The sequence below is a fragment of the Pyrenophora tritici-repentis genome, chromosome 10 (assembly GCF_003171515.1).
Source record: "Pyrenophora tritici-repentis strain M4 chromosome 10, whole genome shotgun sequence".
NCBI lineage: Eukaryota > Fungi > Ascomycota > Dothideomycetes > Pleosporales > Pleosporaceae > Pyrenophora > Pyrenophora tritici-repentis.
Window position 1 is genome coordinate 1,061,891 of NC_089399.1, and position 20,371 is coordinate 1,082,261.

The 20,371-nt window shown below is 53.3% G+C and overlaps 8 protein-coding genes across 8 annotated transcripts; 2 read left to right on the plus strand and 6 right to left on the minus strand.

The window, feature by feature from the left end:
• Positions 1-907: 907 nt before the first annotated feature.
• Positions 908-3,029, minus strand: PtrM4_042330 (HLH domain containing protein; the record flags this gene model as incomplete). The annotated part of the gene is made up of 3 exons (XM_001937450.2): positions 908-1,410; positions 1,462-2,461; positions 2,511-3,029. 3 exons carry the CDS (start codon positions 3,027-3,029, stop codon positions 908-910), a joined length of 2,022 nt encoding a protein of 673 aa, XP_001937485.2.
• A 1,537-nt stretch (positions 3,030-4,566) lies between these two features.
• Positions 4,567-4,974, minus strand: PtrM4_042340 (G-protein complex gamma subunit Ste18-GpgA; the record flags this gene model as incomplete). Its single annotated transcript, XM_001937449.2, has 3 exons — positions 4,567-4,629; positions 4,682-4,742; positions 4,805-4,974. The coding sequence occupies 3 exons, from the start codon at positions 4,972-4,974 to the stop codon at positions 4,567-4,569; spliced, it is 294 nt and encodes a 97-aa protein (XP_001937484.1).
• Positions 4,975-5,813: 839 nt separating this feature from the next.
• On the plus strand, positions 5,814-9,251 carry PtrM4_042350 (Trichoplein multi-domain protein; the record flags this gene model as incomplete). Its single annotated transcript, XM_066104447.1, has 5 exons — positions 5,814-5,851; positions 5,914-6,142; positions 6,195-8,566; positions 8,615-8,805; positions 8,932-9,251. The coding sequence occupies 5 exons, from the start codon at positions 5,814-5,816 to the stop codon at positions 9,249-9,251; spliced, it is 3,150 nt and encodes a 1,049-aa protein (XP_065959011.1).
• Positions 9,252-10,831: 1,580 nt separating this feature from the next.
• On the plus strand, positions 10,832-12,013 carry PtrM4_042360 (bZIP transcription factor; the record flags this gene model as incomplete). The annotated part of the gene is made up of 3 exons (XM_001937447.1): positions 10,832-10,942; positions 11,142-11,404; positions 11,470-12,013. The coding sequence occupies 3 exons, from the start codon at positions 10,832-10,834 to the stop codon at positions 12,011-12,013; spliced, it is 918 nt and encodes a 305-aa protein (XP_001937482.1).
• Positions 12,014-13,147: 1,134 nt separating this feature from the next.
• Positions 13,148-14,034, minus strand: PtrM4_042370 (phosducin family protein; the record flags this gene model as incomplete). The annotated part of the gene is made up of 3 exons (XM_001937446.2): positions 13,148-13,293; positions 13,369-13,910; positions 13,973-14,034. 3 exons carry the CDS (start codon positions 14,032-14,034, stop codon positions 13,148-13,150), a joined length of 750 nt encoding a protein of 249 aa, XP_001937481.1.
• Positions 14,035-14,494: 460 nt separating this feature from the next.
• Positions 14,495-15,913, minus strand: PtrM4_042380 (PutP, Na+-proline symporter; the record flags this gene model as incomplete). The annotated part of the gene is made up of 3 exons (XM_001937445.2): positions 14,495-14,706; positions 14,756-15,598; positions 15,646-15,913. The coding sequence occupies 3 exons, from the start codon at positions 15,911-15,913 to the stop codon at positions 14,495-14,497; spliced, it is 1,323 nt and encodes a 440-aa protein (XP_001937480.1).
• Positions 15,914-17,351: 1,438 nt separating this feature from the next.
• Positions 17,352-17,948, minus strand: PtrM4_042390 (Phox proteiny (PX) domain protein; the record flags this gene model as incomplete). Its single annotated transcript, XM_066104448.1, has 4 exons — positions 17,352-17,380; positions 17,430-17,729; positions 17,781-17,814; positions 17,871-17,948. 4 exons carry the CDS (start codon positions 17,946-17,948, stop codon positions 17,352-17,354), a joined length of 441 nt encoding a protein of 146 aa, XP_065959012.1.
• Positions 17,949-18,375: 427 nt separating this feature from the next.
• PtrM4_042400 (ProP, Permease major facilitator superfamily) lies at positions 18,376-20,226 on the minus strand (the record flags this gene model as incomplete). Its single annotated transcript, XM_001937443.1, has 6 exons — positions 18,376-18,480; positions 18,535-18,652; positions 18,701-19,457; positions 19,535-19,925; positions 19,974-20,000; positions 20,056-20,226. The coding sequence occupies 6 exons, from the start codon at positions 20,224-20,226 to the stop codon at positions 18,376-18,378; spliced, it is 1,569 nt and encodes a 522-aa protein (XP_001937478.1).
• Between the last annotated feature and the right edge of the window lie 145 nt (positions 20,227-20,371).

The following is a 20,371-nucleotide window of genomic DNA, read 5'->3' on the forward strand; positions in this document are numbered from 1 at the left end:
CGAAGGGTTGCAATTGGTTGGCAGCTAGTGTATGGGTGGTGGATCTCCGTCAAGGGGGCCGCTTCCGGGGACGAAGAAGGACATGTAGGCTGCTACCATTGTGCTCAAAGGGGAACGGTGACGGGCGGGGCGAGTGATTGTGTTTAGTATGCTTGCTTTAGAAATGCACGGTTTTCCTTATATGTGCCATTTCCCACACTATTGACATGTCTTTGGTGCTGTATGTGCCAGTGTTGAATTGGTGACAAGGTTATTTACTCGGTGATTACTTTTGTTTGAACATGTATTGTCAGCAGTCGGTCTGATAGCTATTTGTACATGGCCACGAGGCCTATACATTGAAGGTACCATAACATTAACCAAATAACAAAACAGGCGTTTGACCAAACGTCTTCTGAAGTATTTCCTTTGTAGCTAGCAGGTACATGTATCCCAAAACAAACATGATGTTTGGAAACCTTCCATGCATTACTATCATGGGCCAACCTCGTGTCATGTCATTCATGCCCGACCCTCATAGTCGACAATGCCCAAACCAGATGCAGAAAAACAGGACTTTCCCATTGTACGTCCCTTTTTCTCTACCTGGGCCCGTTTCCCCACTCCTTCTATTACATCTTGATTACATAACGTATTGGCCAATTTTATTTTGGGCTTGGAGTCCAATATAGCAAGCACACTGTTTTCAACAGCGGCATCACAGATACACTGTGTGTGTGAGTTTCGCATCCTCCAAGACTGTCTGTGGACCCAAGAGTTTCCGTAGTGAGGTGCGGTCAGAGCTGAATCGACATGTCGATGTCGCTCGGAAGGTATGCGGCAGGGTCGCGTAGAAACACTGCTGGTTGTACGTCTCCGTCGGGAAATAAAGCGTTGATGATTAAAAACTCGTCCGTTCCATCAGTCTTCAAGTCTCGTTTTCGGTGTTTGGGCTCGAATAGGGTTCAGCTTTGGGCTGTGACGCTGCTTCAACTTCAGATACCGAACCTTCAGAGCTACTTCTCTTCAGCGCAGCCAGCTCCTTCCTCAGTGCATCCATCTCTTGATCCTTCTGGGTTAGTAGATTGTCTCTTTCAGAAACTTCTTGCTTCAACTGCTTGATGTATTCAATGGCGCTCTCCACTTTGGCTGCTTTGGAATTGTTCGAGTTTTGCGCGTTCGATTCCGGGCTCTTGGCATCGGGTGTGGCGCCGAATTGTGGTGAGGGTAAGAGAGCTTGCATTTCCTGGAGGGCCATATTGATACGGTTCCGGCGTCCTTGTTCGGCGATTTTGTGCGAGGTTCGTTTTGAAGTAAGATTGGTAGAGAGGGACGTAGGGTAGACAACGCCGGGGACTGTGGTGCCATCGAGGATATTCTGGTAATTTGACTTGGATGCCAGCAAAAGTGCGTGTGTACTGTCTGCGCCACCTACTACGAGTTAGAACAGGCTGTATAAACCATGTCAAATGATCAACTTACCACTTCCTCCGTCAGGTAGTAGAGGCTTTATACTCGGCGAGATCTTGGGTCTCAAAGCAGGGCTGACAAGACTCGTGCTCACACTGTTTCTCTTCTTCGGGTTGCGTGCCGATTTGGCATTTTTCTTACCGTTGGTCATAGCAAATGCCGGGCTTGTCGGTGTGGACATGGCGTCCATCATTGGGCTGGGGCGGCCTGAAATGGATCCACCAGGTGTGCTCAAAGGGTTCAGCTTCGGTGTTTTCCGCGCGGACATGCGAGGCGTATCGTGATCCTCGTCCCGGATAGCAGTGTCTATTCTCGACAAATCCGGTCGGTCTAAGGACGCTTCGGGCAGAGTGAGATCTTCTAGCATTGGCGGTGCTTGTTGGTGGCCATTGAATTCGGGCGAGGGTTGTATGCGCATCAAAGAGGCTGGAGTGGCCGGGGTGCTGTTATGGCTGTTGCGCTGGGCAATTATGGCAGGAGAAGCTGTCGAAGAGCCAGGCTTAGGTGGTGGGCGCATCTCAGACAGCATGGGCTCAGGAGATATAGAGTCGGTCTCTGAGCTTTCACGTGTCATATGCACATCCAAGCCATTGGACGATGGTCGTGTCGAGTGCACCTCTTTCATGAGCTCGCTGACTTCCTTTGACGGGATCAGTGTAGAGATGGCTGTTTTCCGCCTGTTTGGTTTCACAATGGGAGACTGTCGTACGCGGCCGGTCCCGTTGGCCCGCGGCAGAGTTCTTTTGTTTGTGCTCCGCGAACTTCTCCTCACCTGTTCCTGTGATACGATGGCAGGCTCACCCAGCATGTCCATATCCACATCAATTGGTGAATGTCCCGTCGAGCTCCCCGACGTTGTGTTATGCGATTGCTGGTGAGCATGCTGGTGGCTCTGGGCGTTCAGCGCGGGCGACGTCAGAGGGCTGAAGTAGGCTCCCGGCACGGTAAAGTCTGGGATCTGGAAGCGCGCATCATGGGGTGTAACAGCGGGGGAGACAAGGGGGGTAAATGTCTATGTATGTCAGTTGTGGAGTTGATAGGCACTGTGAAATGCTACGCACCGCGTCGTCCTTGGGCATGTGATATCTCTGGTCGAAGAGGGCATGGTGGGAGTCCAACTGCTGAAGATAGCGGGTGGGGTCGCCATGCATCTCTATGCTGTTAGGCGTTGGTGGAACACCATGGTGTGGGCGATATATTTGGTCTTGGGGCTGGCTAAATGTCGGTGTCCCTGCCTGGCTGTACTGGGACATGCCATAGTCGAAGAAACTATTCGTGGACTGCGACATGCCATGATTTGCTAAATTTTGGACCTGGTGACCACGATTGGCGCCATCGCGGTGGTCCTGGGGTAGTTGCGGGGGAAACTGGGCTTGGAGATGGTGGACGTTGAGCGAGTCGGACAGATCGGCGAGCTGGTTCCCATTCGAAGCCTGAGCCTCATGGTTGTAGCCATCAATGTTGAAATGCAGATCCAGATTGTCAAAGTCGATGAATTCTGCGCCGGCGAAGTCCTGGGGGTTTTGGTCCATGGCGAACTGCTCAGCAGCGTTCCACGACTGTGCAGTGGAGCTGTTCATAACTTGACTTGAGCGGCAACCCGGGCGGAGGGGAGAGAAAATTGGCGGTCGCAGTGACGGACGGGTGGGGTTGGCGCGGAATTGGGACCAGCGGTGCGGCTCCTTCACATGCGTATAGAGGATGGACAATACAGTAGGACTTGTGACACAACTTGTTGCGCTTTTGGCAGCGGTGTAAGGACCTGGCGCTGGCCTCGCCCTCTACAGTACGTAGCGGAGGCAAGTGTCGTCAGAGGGTCAGGTTGAGGGTTGTAACTTGTGAGGCACTGCACGAGAAGAGGCCGGGTGCGCTGAGGCCCCCACGGCGATTTGATAAGAATGGGAGAGTCGCCCGCGCATCTCGAGGGTGTGTGGCTTGCAAAGCTGGCATTTGCGCCCTCAGCCTATTGCCATGTGCCGCAGCTCAGGCGCAGTACCCCCATGACGTTCGGCCCTAATGGCTTGATGATATGTCGTCTGCAATGACGGTCATGTTGGTGGCCATGGTCGACTTGGGTCTCCGACCTGGCTTGACTCGTGCGCGTGGGATGCAACAATCAACAAAGACGGCGGGCTGCAGGCTCCCAGCGACTCGAAAAGGCACACTGTCGACACACGACTAGTCGGCCAATAGTGCGCCGTCGCCTAAACTAATTACATGTCACCGTAGGCGAAGTGCCGGCCTGCATACCACTCGTTCGTCGCTCTCGGTCGTGGCCATTTGGGACATTTGGCCGGCGCCATGTCGCAAGACGTTGGCGATTGATGATCCTCCAGCGACCAGCGACACGGTAAGTTAGCGACGGTGACGGTACCTCTTCTCTCCGGTCAGCAGTCTGATCACGTGCAATCATCTTCCGCTTACATACACCACCACCTGCCTGTACTTGGACATGCCCAGCCCCTTGGTTAGAGGTAGAAGCTTGCTTTTTCGACCTGGCTGCATTGGATAGGGCGACGACATTGTTTGTTTGCGTCGGACGCATTGGGCGGCCATGCCATCAACTGGCTACCATGCGACTGACTACGGCTGTTGATGCTACTAGCCAAGCCTTCGCGCCCTGTTAATCTCGTTTGCCCACTCGGTGGTGACCTACCCTTTCCAGCAAGCGTCCGCCCGGTGCACAGCTCGGGATCGGGATGTGCCGTAGTTACCACAGAGACAGAGACAGAGACAGAAACAGAGTGCGAGTGGACAAGTCCAAGTCGATGTGGAAATGGAAGTGGACATGAGATTATTATTTGAGAACGCTTTTATCTCGTAATTGAAAAACTAGCAAGCCGCCCCGGCCGCATATAAAAGAAGACACACAAATCCCCCGCTGCGCTGCAACCATCAGTCAGCAGCGAGCCCTGCCGTCGCTGGTAATTTACATTGCTGAAAAGAAGTACATGACCCGTCCGATAGCTTCGCTCCCAGGACTGCTGTGCGCGACTTGGGGTCCTTGGGGTATTATCAACCTTGTCCAAAAGAGTAAAAAGAAACCAGTCCCTGCCGTGTAAAAGGGCGCCGCAGAACGCCGGTAATGGACATGACTTTCTGCATCTTTCTCATCCTTCACATTACGATGCAGCAGCCGTTACTCTGTTGCGGCGCGTAGGGGTCGTCGCGCTTGTCAATCTGTCGGGTGCGTTAGCAGTGCACAAGGACACGTCGGAGCGCGTCTACTGACCGTCCCCCATCGTGATGGAACCATCCAGTCTTTTGGTTCCTTGTCCGTGAATGCAATGAGACTGCGAGTCCGCGTTAGCCGTCTTGTTTCTGTGCCCATTGCCACTTGGCACCGTCGACGTACTCTAATGCCGCCTCGGACACGGGTATTCTGCGTCGCTCGAGGTCCTCTCGTAGGCGCTGGTTGAGTTCGGTGAGACGTCGCAGCTTGAGCTCGGCCATGCTCTGCTTCTTGCTCTTGCCGTCACCACCCGTCCGTATCTCGTAAGGCGCGGCCGTCATCATGGCGGACATTGTGCGCGTCGCTGTATTAAGCCGTAAGGGGCGGGGTTATGGTAGAATGAGATGGGTCGTGTGGGTTGTGTTGTTATTATGTGATGCGTCGTGGTGCGACGTCAAGTGTCGGTCGGGGCGTGCGGCGTCAAATGGAAGCAGAAGTAGTGGAAAAGGGAGGGTAAGGAGCGAGGACGGCCAGCCGGATGAGCCTGCCGCCTATATCAGCGCGAGGGCGAGGCTGCTGCGAAAGGCGTGTTGGCGGAAGTTGCAGACGTGGGCGACAGGTGAATCACGGGGAGCAGGAGAGGTTGGTTAGAGAAGAGGAGCCATCATCCCCTTGACGGGTCTGTTCGTCGGGCAGTGTCGGTTGCGGTATAGCGCCATATTGGGTTTAACCACCTGGAGCTCAGCGCATTGTTCACCGACAGCCAACCACCACCGTGACCCGTCGCTAATCTTACGGCTGCGAGTACGCGACCAAACCACAACGGTGCCTGCACCTGCACTGCAAATACCAGCACCCACCCAGTAGTCACTTCGCACTGCGACAGCTGTCCACCAAATTGGCCTTGGTGAGCCTGCAGCGCCCCGACTGCAAGAGGCCATCTCGACCCTGACGCACCCCGTAGCGTTTGTGTCTTGCATTTGCGGGGATAGCTGGCTTACTTGGGTGGCCGTGGTCGCGGGAATAGCTCGCTTACTAAGACCTACCACAACCATTTTGCAGAAAGTGACCCCAGTGTGTGGTGAGACGCGATTTCAACACCGCAAACCCAAAAGCCTTTCGCTGCGTCGCCTGCCCGCTATAAAGCCCATCCGACTCGACGAGTTGGATCCGCGACATCAAATTGCCCAGCATGGCGCCGCCACCCCACTCCAAGCCCGAGAACACTCTGTACGCCCCGCCACGGCATAGCCAGATGCGCTCTCTAGATATCATCCTCTAACGCAACACAGCAAACGAGCACAGGAACTCATCGGAGTCGAGCAGCAGCAGGCTGCCCTCCAACTGCTCCACGAACATGTTACCTCGAAGCGGACCCGTAACAGTCCCATCGCCTCGCTTGAGCCCGTGATGATTCTCTTTGTCGAACTCTGTGTCGATCTGCGCAAGGGCAAGCTCGCAAAGGATGGCCTGTACCAGTACAAGAACACGGCCCAGAACACAAACGTGGGCACCATCGAGGTGAGACATGTGCATTTTTTGCTCTGCAGTCGGGAACTAATACATGGCCCAGACCGTTTTCAAGCGCTTCATTGAACTCGCAGAGCAAAAGGTCACCGAGGCCCAGGCCAAGGCAGACGAGGTTCAGTCCTCGCTCGAGCCCTCTGACGACAAGAATGTCGACGATCTTGAGGCCACAGAGACGCCAGAGTCGATCCTCCTCTCTACCGTCTCTGGCGAGCAGTCGCGCGACCGCACCGACCGTGCCATCGTCACGCCATGGCTCAAGTTCCTATGGGAGACATACCGCACTGTCCTAGACATTTTCAAGAACAATGCCCGTCTGGAGCTCATGTACCAGTCGACCGCCCACCAGGCCTTCCAGTTCTGCTCAAAGTACGCCCGTAAGACCGAGTTCCGCCGTCTCTGCGAGTTGCTCCGCAACCATCTGCAAAATGCCGCCAAGTTCTCCTCGCAGATGCACGCCATCAACCTGTCCGACCCTGACACCCTCCAACGCCATCTGGATACCCGCTTCCAACAGCTGAACGTAGCCGTCGAGCTTGAGCTATGGCAGGAAGCTTTCCGCAGTGTAGAGGACATCCACACACTGCTCAGCTTGAGCAAGCGCCCGGCCAAGAACATCATGATGGCCAACTACTTCGAGAAGCTTACCCGTATCTTCTTGGTCAGCGAGAACTACCTGTTCCACGCTGCCGCATACAGCCGTTACTACAACCTCCTCCGCCAGTCCGCAGCCGCCGTTGCCTCTGGTCAGAGCCCCAAGAAGGACAACCCAGCTGTTACCGAGGCCGACATGACCAAGGCTGCCTCTTTCGTTCTCCTCTCAGCCCTCGCCATTCCCGTCATCAGCACATCTCGTTCCCGAGGAGCGCTCGTCGACGTTGACGAGGCGAGGAAGAACAAGAACTCGCGCCTCACTAACTTGCTCGGCATGTCTCAAGCTCCTACACGTGCTATCCTGTTCAAGGATGCCCTCAGCAAGGGTCTTCTCAAACGTGCTCGTCCCGAGATCCGTGACCTCTACAACATCCTTGAGGTTGACTTTCACCCTCTCTCCATCTGCAAGAAGATCTCGCCAATTCTCTCACAAATTGGTGCTGATGAGGGTATGGAGAAATATGTTGGTCCCCTCCAGCAGGTTATCCTCACCCGCCTCTTCCAGCAGCTGTCCCAAGTGTATGACTCCGTCGAGATCAAGTTCGTGCTCGGCCTTGCGCAATTCCCCGAGCCCTTCCACGTCAGCGCCGGCACTATTGAGAAGTTCATCATGAACGGCTGCAAGAAGGGCGACCTTGCCATCCGAACCGACCACGCTACCGGTGTTCTCACCTTTGACTCTGATGTCTTCTCATCTGCAAAGGCCATGCACCCTGGATCTGGTGGAGGGTCTGCCGAGACCGAGTCGCGCTCCGTACAGCGTCTACAGAGCACCCCAGCGGAGATTGTGCGATCTCAGCTTACTCGTCTCGCCAAGTCACTTTACGTCACTTGCCAATATGTCGACCCTTCGTTCAACGCAGACCGTCAACGCGCCAAGGAGGCTGCTCTTGCGCGGGCCAAGGAAGGCGCCGAAAAGGAGCACCAGGAGATCCTGACTCGCCGCGACATCATTTCGCAGAAGAAGGAAGCTGCCCTCAAGGCTCAACAGGCCAAGGAGAATGAAGAGCAGACCAAGAGGCTCATCCGCCAACAACAATTGAAGGATGAGGAGGCTCGACGTCTGGCAGAAGAGCAGAAGCAACGTGCTGAGCAGCGTGTCAAGGCTGAACAGAAGCGAATTCAGCGTGAGGAGATGGAGAAGCAGATCAAGGAGCTCAAGGCGACTACCAAGGTTGACATTGAGCTCCCTGAAGATCTTGATGATCTAGACTCCCAGAGGATTCGTATCTTGAAGCTCCAAGCACTTGAGCGGGAGAAGAACCAGCTAGGCGAACAGCTCCGTATTGCCGGGAAGCGTATCGATCATTTGGAGCGAGCTTACCGTAAGGAGGAAATCAAGCACCTCAAGACCGATTACGAGAAGCAGCAGGAGGCTGATCTCGCGGCATACGAAAAGGCCAAGGCTGAAGAACTCAAGGAGGCAGAAGAAAAGCACAAGGAAGACGTTGCTCTTAAGCACCGTCTGTCAAGACTGGTGAAGCCATATCAAGACTTCGTTACCACTGTGAAACAGGCGCGCAAGGCCGAGTTCGAGAAGCGCCAAAAGATCGCACAGAAGGAGCTCGAGAGCAAGAAGGCTGCACGCGTCAAGGAGGTCAAGGAGCGTATTGCTAGGGAGAAGAGGGAACGCGAGGAGGCTGAGCGCCGCCAGCGCGAAGAAGAAGAGCGCGAGAGGGAGGAAGCCGAGGCCAAGGCCAGGGCTGAAGAAGAGAAGCGTGCGAGATTGGCCGAAATGAAGGCGAAGAGGGACGAAGAGCGAGCGTCAGTATCACCATTGCATTTCCATGACCGTATACTAACACCTTACAGTGCAATGGACGAAATTGCTCGTCTCCAGGCCCAGCGTGAGGAAGAAGCAATGGCCAAGCGGAAAGCTGCGGCGGGTGCAAGCCGCGCTGTCCCGGACCGTACCTTCACCCGCGAGCCAGCTGCCGAGTCCCCTTCGGCTGCTGGCCCGCCTAAGATTGCTCTTCCTGGCGGCAAGCCCAGCTGGCGAGACCGTGAGGCTATGAAGGCTGCTGGCCAAGCCCCTCCCCCCACCAGCACTTCACCCGCACCCACACCCGCAGCTGCTTCCCCCGCTGCCGATGCGGAACCTCCCAAGCGTGGTGGATACGTCCCACCAGCTCTCCGTCAAGGCGGTGCTCCTGGAGGTGGATGGCGCGAACGTGAGGCCAGCGGCAGTGGCCGTGCACCGCCTCCTGCCCGCGCTGAGCGTCCCGAGCGTACTGAGTCTCCTGCTACCGGTGGTCGCTATGAGGCTTCTCGTGGTGGTGACCGATGGGGCGACCGCAAAGCGTCTCCTGCTGCTACTGGCGGCTATGTTGCTCCTGGTGCACGCCGTGACGCACCAGCTCGTGAGGCGGATGGCGAGTCTGCACAAACTCCAGCACCAGCTGCAGGAGGCGGAAAGTACGTCCCTCGTTGGAAGAGGGAACAACAGTAAGTTTGAAGTAGCAAAAGCTAGGCGTTCGTTTTCTTTCTACATCCGCTACGATTTGATGATGGGTCATGGCAGGGTATAGGAGGGACATGATGACATTGGGGAGTTTGTGCTTGTTAGAATCGGGCGATGATGACCAGACGTCCGTCATGCCTAGTTAACTCATCAAAGCGTTTTCATGTATTCAAGACATGTACTACCATTTCGAAACTGCTTGGCTCACATATGCATGTGCGTGTGCGTGGAGGGGTCGAGCGAGGGGTTATTAAAGTACGAGTTGGTCTAGTCTCAAGTGAAGCAGATGCAGGGCGACAAGTTTGAGGGTTTACAGACATGATAGCTACCTTTTGGGGTGCGTGAAGAGTATATATGTGTACTGTTAAGAGCAGCTACGATACATGTTCTGTAGTCGCTGGGCCAATAGAAAATCCAAAGCAAAAACAAGAGTATGAACAAGTCAGTAGGCTTCGCGTCGCCGAGAAGTGAAGCAGGAGACGATTCGCCCAGGGATGTATGCAGGGAGTGTGGGCTAATTGAAGGTAGGCCTAGTGCTGACAGCACTAACGGGAGGCCTGTGAGTAAGTGATAACCTCGTCCTCTCATCTCGGTTGGGGGGGGGGGGGGGGGGGGGCAGTCTTCAGCTCCAGCTCCAGCTCCAGCTCCAGCTCCAGCTCTGGACTGGCAGAGGTTCAAACTTTGAATTGCTCACGAGGCAAGTTCGGAGTACCACGGCCATGTCCAAACTTTCTTCTTGAACAATAGGATGACCTTTCGGTTTGCTCCGAGCACGAGGGGTTACAGAGGCGGGCGGGGTTAACGCCAGTCTGTCCGTCAGCAGTAACAATTGTGAGTGGGGAACATTGGTTTTTCTTCAGAGGAGAGGCTCAAGTTAAGCCGGTATGTTGCGGTTGGACAGGATAATGATTGCGAAGCTGCAGTCAGCACAGGTTCCGCTGAGCATGCTCGTGCGTCCCTGGAAGGCAGCATCAGCAATCGACATTGCCATGTTCAGCCACAGTGGTGACTAGAGGTGATGAAGGGCAATTATCAGGTGCTAGATGAGAAAGACCATCTAGCAGCATGCCGCGTAGTTTGTGGGTGGAGAAATGGCTCGACGGTGCAGAAAGTGGCGACAGGAGGCTTGTTCGGCATGCAGGCGTCCTATTGCGGGCTTGAGGTCACGGCCACGGCCACGAACAGTGGTTGGGAAGAGAGAGGCCGACTAAGCAGGCCGCCGGCCCCAAAGACGGTTTACTGGGGTCTTTTTCGTATGCATGGCTCATGGCTGGCAACAGCGGAAGTGAGCAGCACCTCTAAGCTCCCATCCCTACCAAGCCGGGCTGGGATATAAGGTCGAGGATGCCTCAGCTGTTCGATCGGGTCATATAAATACGTAGACTCGACGTCTTCCCCCGCCGCCGCCGCACCCCGGAGTTTTTGTTTGATTTTGCGGCAAAGATCTGCTGCTCAACGGTGTCTATTCGGTCCTTATAAACCAGTTGGTTTGACAAGCCGGAATGCGTAGCGTGAAGCTTACGACACAGTAATCAAGACAATCGGCAAGACGGAGACAACGGTCGACCATGGACTACACTTACTTTGGCGCTTCACAACAGCCCTACGACCATTTCTTGGGTATGAATTCGCACTCTTTTGCCCACGCCGGAGCGGAGCCGGATACTACGCGGAGTATTGTAAGTTGTAGCACATGCTTGCTCTCTCTCCATCTCTCTCATACGTTCTCTTTTGAATTTCTCACCGCCCATGGTTTGGGTACGCGCGCCACGTCCGAGAAAGACCCCGCGTTTTCAGGCTGAAGTGTGGATTTGCGCATTTTACGGGGAAAGGAGAGAGAGCTCTGACTAATGTGTTACCCTGGGGTGGGTGTGGTAGGAACAGCTCGACCCCATCTTATTCCCAGCAGCTGCAGCATCCTACGATGCTGCATCGTTTGGTTTCAACAACGGTCTGCCGACGCCCCAGCAGGGCTCTCCGGATAACGTGGCCGCACACACACCCATGCCTGTCGGCAGCGTAGACTCGGGCATTGGTGCCGAGTTTGACGATGGCCGGGGGAGCCGCACCCGCAGCAGCAGCGAGGAGAAGGATAACCTGACGCCTGCGCAGAGCAGGCGCAAGGCCCAAAATAGGGCGGCGTATGTTTATTTGCTTTGATTCCCTCTTGCTACTATTAGCTGCCTCTTCTAACGCATATTCACAGTCAGCGCGCCTTCCGCGAGCGCAAAGAACGCCATGTCAAGGAACTCGAGACGAAGCTCTCCGCCCTAGAATCAAGCACACATTCACTGCAATCCGACAACGAACGCCTGAAAGCCGCCCTCGCACGCGCGCGCACGGAAAACGAGATCCTCCGTGCGACAAGCGGTCACTCGCCCGCTGCATCGCGCCCCGTCTCGGCCAGCTACCCCTCGCCCGGCGCCCACCTGCCCTCGCTGTCCGACGAAGACGAGGAAATGCACGATGACTACACGATCCAGTCGCTCACCAACGGCAGCGTGCTCAACGCCGCGGATAAAGAACATTCGCGCCACAGGGCAAAGGGCAAAGAGGTGCCCGCTAACCAGGCTTGGGACGTCATACAGGAGCATCCGCTTGTCAAGCAAGGACTTGTTGATGTGGCTGATGTGTGTGAGCGGCTCAAGGGGTCGGCCAAATGCGATGGCCATGGGCCCGTGTTTGAAGAGAGCGCTATTTGGCAGGCCGTCGAGGAGTCGAGACGATGCGGGGGAGATGAACTTATTTGAGACTCTGATACATGTGAAAAGGAAATCTTCACTCCCCTCTCGCTCTCTCGTTCTCTTCGATACCCGATCGCTTAGCTCAGTTTCTTGCTTCATGTTGGTGTTTGGGCGTTTGGAGGCACGTGGCTTGGATGGGCATGCGGAAAGTATACAGAGTACAGCTGCTTTGCTGGCGCTGGTCTCTTAATGCTAGTATCAGTTCCGTCCAGTCACCTAGCATGAAAAAAACTTGATATGATTAATGACATTGCCCTTTTCCAACCACCTGTTCTTCATCCCATCCCGTCTAGTCTCGTCTCGTCTCGTCCCATCTCAGCCCACATCCAATACTCCATGACTGAACCCTCCAGCATTGCAAAGTCCACCAACCCGACTGTGATGTAGTTCCTCATTTTACTTTGAACCGAGAGTATCAAACAAGACAAGACTAAGCCACTTGCGCCCCAGTCAGCTCCCGTTTCCGTGAACAAGGGCCCTTGCCTATATCACCTGGGCATGTCAAACAAAGGTCCGCGTCCCGCGCGACCCGCCAGCTGAGGGCATATTAGCCGGCCGGGCGGACGCTACTTGCATGTGTGCATTAAATCTGGGGAAGGTACAGGGAAGAATGTGTAAGGCGTTGAAGTAATAAGGCTCGAAGATGTATGTATCATGCGAGATTTATATGTAACACGCTTACCTGATTCATATCCTACCTTTACTTGATTTCATCCCAATACAGACAGTAGTGCTGGTAGGAAGGATGGTTGGCTAGGTAGGTCTACGAGCCTAGGTCACGTTTATCTTGAATCAAGGTAAACACCCTATAGAAAATGACCAAAGGAGTGGTATCTGATATATATACTGCACGGCTCGAATATGTCGGTTTTTGTACTGTAGTACCGCTCCCGTCTAGACTGCGCTTACATGTCTGCCCTATTTAAATACAACATCTCCGATTCCGCCCAATAGACAATCCAAGATGCGTTGTGCGACGCCTCCCAACTTGGAATCAATACATATCGCCTACGTCGCTTAGTGTGAATGTGTTCTGCACTCGCAACATGACTCTATATCCGGGGTAGATCAAAACCACGGGCTGCGACGTGCTGTAAAAGTGTGGCAGTCCAGGAAAGAATTAAACTTTCCGTTCTTGCTTCAATCCCAATCGCTATCTTCATCGTCGGCCGCAGTATTGCCTTGTCTTATCTTGCTCTGGTTATCATCTTCATCATCCTTCTTCCGCTGAAGGCGCGAATCTCCCAGTTTAACCGCACCAACATCTACCAGGACCTTCTCCAGATCTAGAACACATATGTTAGTACCACATCTCCAATCTCCAATATCAAGGATATCATCTGTGGAAAAGCACAACTCACCTTGCACACTCGTCCTCGGCCCACCCAACTGCATCAGCGTAACAATCTGTCTCTTGATATCTCCATCCTTGTAAATCAACACCGTCGGCGTATTCTTATCCGGATACCCCTCAATACACAAATCCGCCCTCATCTGACAAAACTTGACGTCTCCAAACCGCTTCGCCAGCTCCCTCCAATGCTCGATCATAACCCTGCTCTCCGTATTCGTCCCCGTTGAGCTCGTCAAAAGTACAAGTACGTATGCGTTTTTACTCGCTTCCGTCACGTCGCGCGAGTAGTCTGGTTTCTGGAGGTGGTAGACTTGGTTGTAGACCGAGGCCGTGGTTATGGTAGAGAGTTCTGCCATTCGCTTTTTGCGGTATGAGTCGAGGAAGTCTTCATCTTCTTCATCTTCTAGCTCGGCTAGTTCGTCGAGGTCTTTGCCTTCTAATCGGTTTTCGTGCGCGAGTGTGCGGGCTTGTTCGAGGGCTTCTTGGATCATGGGCGTGGGCGATGGCGGTTTCTCAGGGATGACGCCATGTTTGCGGAGGATATCGTTCCTAGGAAGTATTGGGTTAGTGACATGCCGCGTACTGGCTGGTTTCCTAGTGATCAGGCTCACCATTCCGTGTCCGCGTTGGGGTCGTCGATGGGGACATTGACGGGCATATCTGGCATCTGCATGTTTGCGGTTTAGAGGATAGGACCGACCGGCTGACTTTCAATGTAGGCTAAACTGGGGTGATAGACAGGATCAGATGTTCGCGTTGTAGTAACTCGGTGCCTAAATTGAGTCAAATCTTTTGATTCTAAAGCTGCGACTTGAACCCTGCAGATCTGCCCCGCCCCCACTTCAACTCCACGCGACATGACGTACAGGGTACCTGGCCATGCGAACTGGTGCTCAGCATAGTCAGAACGTCTGGAAGTTGAACATTTTTACTGCAGTAAAACGACTTCACATTCGAAACCAACTTCAAGAATCCACGTAGAAAGAATGTATTAGGATTAATTGATAGCAGTTTATCCTTCCGCTTCGTGTATGTCTCCACCCAATATATTCTCCCCCCTCATCCCCTCATAGTCTAATACTCGTCGCATAGAACCATGTCTTTTTAGGTCTTTATCAATCTGGATGTAGGTTCTAGAAGAATCTTCCCTTGGTACCAGTCTCAACGCTGCTATGCTCAAGCACCGCATCGCCATCGTGATCGTCGTTGTTCAGAGGAATGGGGCGATCAAACGCGTCGAATCGCGTGCCTTGAACCCTAGCCCTGATCCACAAGAAGCTGATGCGAAGAGCACAAGCACCGAAAGCCCAAAGAAGGCCTCCAAAGGGCGCGGCCACGAAGGCGCCTGTTTGATAATCAGTGAGCCGTAAATTAGGAAGTATGAATAGACATACCGAAAGCACTCCAGTCATTTCCGTACAATCCACCTTCCAGTAACAACAGTTTCCCGGCCTTTGTAGCATCGCCATCGTAGTAGACAAGTCCAAACAAGAAGATGGTAAAGACACCACCAAGCCCACCCACTACAAAGTCAAACCCGCGGTACCAGTAAAACCTATCGCTCAAGCCAATGACCAAACAAGGAACAACTGCAGCGCTAACAAGGTCACTGATCAAGAAGATTTGGAGAATGTCCGGGCTGCGTAGTGCAACAACAACAACAGGGAAGATGAGTGCCACGACGCAAGCACGAATAATCCAGATGTTGAGCTTGTTGCGGAAGAAATCGTTGCTTCCAGTGCTGATCATGGCCGACTGGAACGAGTCGAATGCGGCAGTAGAGAGGGAGATTGTCATTACTAAAATCACGCCAACAACCCAAGCAGGTAGTGTTTCGAGTAGGAGGAAGAAAGCCAGGGAACCGTTTGCTTCGTCGCCAATGGTGTAAGCGCCAGACCATGCAGCGAGCATTCCACCCACACCAAGTAGGGTCAGGATGATAAGTACTCCTACGCTGGCAAGCGAGACTCCGATCCAAAGGTCCTTATCGGTACGAGCAGCAAAGGTGCGCATCCAAAATCCAGAAAGGAAGAAGTCGTTAGTCAGGATTGCAACAGGGAGGATGTAAATGAGCTGCCATCCAAGAAGACTGGATTCGAGATAGCCGGATTTGTCGATGAGTGAACGATCAATTTTCGTTTCAACGCCCACGGCAATGATACCCATGATGATCAGGCCAATGACCATTACTCCTTGGATGTTGTCCGTTACAAAGGATACTTTGAAGCCACCGAGTGCTGGAGAAATCAGTTCAGATTTCATCAAAAGCAGCGCCATGTCTTACAGGTGTAGATGGTAGTAACTGCACATTCCACAATGACTACCGGCAGGCCGTTCAGTCCGGTCAAAAGGTTGACAATCTGTTGTAGTGCCGACAGTTCAGCCACCATGTACAAGAACATGGTGATGAGTGTGCAGACGCTGAGAAACAGACCCGCGGCCGCTCCGTAACGCTGCCTCGTCCATTCCGTCAGAACGAAGCCTTCTGGACATTTCCGGCGGATAATGGGACCCAGCGCACCAAAGATCAGGAGAGGTAGAGCCGAAGACATCGCGTAGACCAGCAGACCTTGCACACCAGCGATGGTGGCAATCTGAGGGTAAGTGAACAGAATCCCAGATCCGAGAGCTATGGATGAGAGAAACCTAGGTCAGCTTACTGCATCAATTCGGGGATATGGGGGGAGTAGCGGCAGCACGTTCCTCACGCAAGTATTATCTTGATCGAGTTCTTACGGTACTTCTCAGCTTCTCCTGGACCAGATGCAAATACCCCAGATATTACATCCTGAGTTCTTGAATCTAGCCTTGGTTCGGCGCCCGCAGTGTAGCCGCACAAAAGACTGCCCCCATATCACTGCATGGAAACCACATTGGCCGCATGGATAGCGATACGGGGGCAACTTTTGTGAGAGATCTTAATACGAACCTAGAGGATTTCAAGCACTCATGCAAGAACACGCGCTCCGATGACAACATGGTTGTACAGGCGTTTGATAATAGTGATATCGCAATGCCGATACTGCCGCTGCTCTTCATGTGGAAAGCATTGGTGCACGAATGCACTCACCCGATGCGATGAAATTCAAAGCGAGCGGAACGCCTGGCCAGAGTCAGTAATTCATGCGTTGGAGGAGGCGAGAAGTCTCGCGCAGTTGCGCAAAGTCTGGGAAACACTAATGCTGTGCAACCGGCTTGACGGCTTCTTCTAACCCTTCTGTGTACGGTTGCTGGACAACCATTCCGACTTGGACTGGTGTCGCAATTTCCATGCGACGAAGCATCCCAGGACCCTGGTTCATACATCAATTCAACATTCTGATTCTTGAAGCGTCACGTTCACTCACAAGAAGGCACCTAGAGTAAGGTATATGATGGCGTTGGACGCCGGTTGTGAAGGAACGCCCATGGTTAGAAATGTACCTTTTTGACGTGACGATAGAAGTTGAAGATGAATTAATTCAATGTAAGCCGAGGATGCAGGGTCAAGTTAAGACGGTTCGGCACCAAAAACTTTTGCAGCGACCGACCCCGCGCCTTCCTCATTGTATCACTAGCGCTGCGCGGAGGACGTCGCCGCTGATGTCAAATTGTTAGACAATCGTTCTAGCCAGCTCTGGTCCCCGCCGACCGGCATCACTCGCCGTGGGGGTACTGGATGCGCTCATATCGGGCCTGTCTTGAACTACTCGGGACGAGTGTGACGCATGCAGCCCGGCAACTAAGACAGACTTTCCAGCAGTCCCTATGACGACCCTGTTGATTTGGATACTTTTGTAGCATTTGAGAACTAGAACTGCATCAAGTGATGCTTTCTCCATATTACTACCCTTGGCAACGTACAAAGACCCCCAAGTGACAACCTGACAAGAACGCCTAATCGCTCCATTACGCAGGAAACGCAGGAAGCCGAAAGAGTCTTCCCTTATTACATGGTTGATCGCGTCTGTGACGTTAATCTGAACCAAAGACGGTCAGCACAAGAGCCCTCTACCAGGCATGTCTGTCCCAGTTCGGATCTGGCATATGTTAGCCATGCTTTACTTCCTAGACCAAGTGTCGGCTGACCTTGTACAAAAGCAGCCAGCACTTTGCTGCCAGTCTGCAGCAGTGGATGGCCAACTACTATCTGCAGAAAGCGCTGGAGGCCTTCCCGTCGGTGCTCAATCACATCGTCTGAGAAGCGATTTGTGAGCACCTTGCCCGGCAGGGGCGGTATGGTTACGCGCGCTGATTCGCGCTCCAGGATATCGCGGAATGCTTCGAATTCGCTGTACCGGCGGCGTACGGTCGACGACTTGAGCTTGAAGGCGGGAATGTTGGTGCGCATCACGATTTCGTAGGTTGTGTACATGCCGCGACCGACGCCTATACTCTGCATTAGCATCATGATGCTGCGACTCCAGGCGTCCCACTCACCATGCGTCATTGGGTTTCTGACCTGTGCACGCGACTATGTGAGCAAGGCTGTGGGAGAAACGAGGCTTAAGAGGCTCCTCTTGGACCTACCTCGATCTCCAGGAAGTTCTCCGGAGGGCCATACAGCTCCTCGAAGCTTTGCGATCGTGCATCTGGTAGCGACTGCATCTTGGCTGTGGCTATGGTCGTGTAAAGGCAACGGAGGGTGGGCTGCGCGAGAGTTGATGGTCGAGGGCGGGGCTATTGTCGCGACCTAATGGCCCGACACTTCGGTTTCCACGCCTCGGGAAACTACTGTTAACGCACGTGCTGCAAGCGCCCTTTTCGCCTTATCTCAGGTGATGTATAACAATTGCGCAGTGCTTCACTTGTGTTCGCAGACAAGCATGATACTGGCACAGTCAGGTCCGTGAGCATCATTCTAGCTACTCATGACCCCGCTTCCCAAGCCCGAGCCTTGTGAGACCCCTCCCAGGAAGATTCCCGCATGATACATGGACAGATTGGGTATCGAACATATTCAAGCAAACAGCCGCCGCTCCCTTGACCTTCTTCTATTCTATACGTACTCGATACGTCCAACACATTCCTCCACTCATGAGCTTCTCTTCCCATACGGTTCGAACGGAAAGGCAACCGCAATGGCAGCCATGAAGATGTACAGTGCTGCACAAATGTAGATCGGGACCGGAGTACCAGTCTGTAGTAAGAGAATCAGCAAGTTACGTACACAAGCGTATGGTTGGAGACTCACGTTGGCGACCGTAGCAATGACGGCACTCAAGATACCCATGACACGGTTCCACCCGATGGCGATTCCGTTACCTGTTCCTCGGTGCGCGCTGGGTAACACTTCTGGCGTGTACGCATACCTGCCTTAGTTAGCATACTTAAACATTGTCTGTTTGGCATCTACTTACAATGTACCGTAATAGATGTTGAGGCAGAAGTTGATGATGCACGTGAATGCAACATTCTGCGTTGCAGTCCTGACCTGCGTATACGCAAAGAAGAATGCCATCGTCACCAGCGCACCGATGACCATTGTGTACTTCCTTCCCAGTCTCGTCCCGCACATCCATCCCGCCAATACTGGACCCCAAATACCGCTGAAGTTCACAAGCGTGTAGTTGCGCCATGTGATATATGCGCTAGTCTGACCAAACTGTGCTCCACGAGAAGCGAGATAAGCCGGCAGGAAAACGTTGTACAGCGGGTAAGCAAGGCCGATAAGTGTCCAGGAGAGCCAGATGAGAGTGGTGCTGATACCGATTCGTTTGGTCGCATACAATCCGCGAAGATGCATACCCACCTCCCCGAAGCCCCATTTGCTCTTCCCCCCTCGAGCGCGATCTACAGTTCCGCATTCCTGCATGAGTTCGAGCGTGAGGCTACAGGGGCGGTTGTACTTCTTTGCGATGAATTGTAATGTCTCCACACACTCTGCATCTCTACCCTCGCCTACGAGGAATTTTGGTGTTTCCTTGAGCTGTATGATTGTGACGCGAAGAATGGACATGACCAAGACGAGGGAACCAGAAGTGTACCACACGTAACGCCAACCTTGATTGTTGGACTTGGTGCAAGGAGCAGCGCTGGCATCGACGGAAGGATTAGCGCAACTGTAGTTTGGAATGAAACCCCATGCAAGGAAACCTGCTATAAGCTGGCCGATGCCTATGCAAATGTCAGCTTCAAGTATTACCGCCCAAGCACTTTTCTTCTGACTTGGGAGCACTCAGGAGACTTCATACCCCACCAGGCCGCCATGAGCGTGAGCATCCACTGCCTGTAGCCCGGCAGGTACTCCAAGAAAACTGCAGTATCCAATACCAGGTTACCTCCACCTCCAAAAGCACTCAAGCACACAAATAACCCCAGCACCTCCCAATTTGGACTTGCGCCAGCTACAATCGCAAACACTGAGCAGATGATAAGACTGACGTTGAAAGCTATCTTACGGCCCATGATATCGGCAGTCAAACCCCAGAAGAGTGCACCTGTGAGCATACCGACATAGGCGGCAATGGTAAGTCCATTGTGGTACGAGGGATGGAATTCGAGGGCGGCTTGACCGGCGATGATGGATTGGATAAGGAGGATGAGGGAGTCGACTGCGTACCCAAAGCCGTTCAGGACAAATAACTGGGTGAAGTCAGGATTGCCTCAAAGGCATTTGAAGAGTGCGTATACCTTCCAATGGTATCCAGTGAAGCCAATCTGTGGGTACCGAGTTAGTAAACGGCGTCTAGAGCACGTGTGCCTGTGCACTTACTTGGTCAATCGCATTGTTCACGAGATGCATTTTAGCATTTAGGATGGGATCGGTATGTTCGAGCTGTAGAATATCGTCTTTGCCCAAACAGCTCGTTTCCCAATACACGACTTGGTGCTCGACATCCTGCTCCTGCACCTTCTTTGCGTCTACCTTGTTTGTTCCCTCCATTTTATCTTGGGATACTTGTACGATCGGGCATCAAGCGTATGGTATATCCAAACGATCCACCTTGTTCATCGACAGTATGTAAGATGCGTATGCGACACCCCAGGCAGTGCACGTAAACAAGCGAAGATCAAGAGGAGCGAGGGGC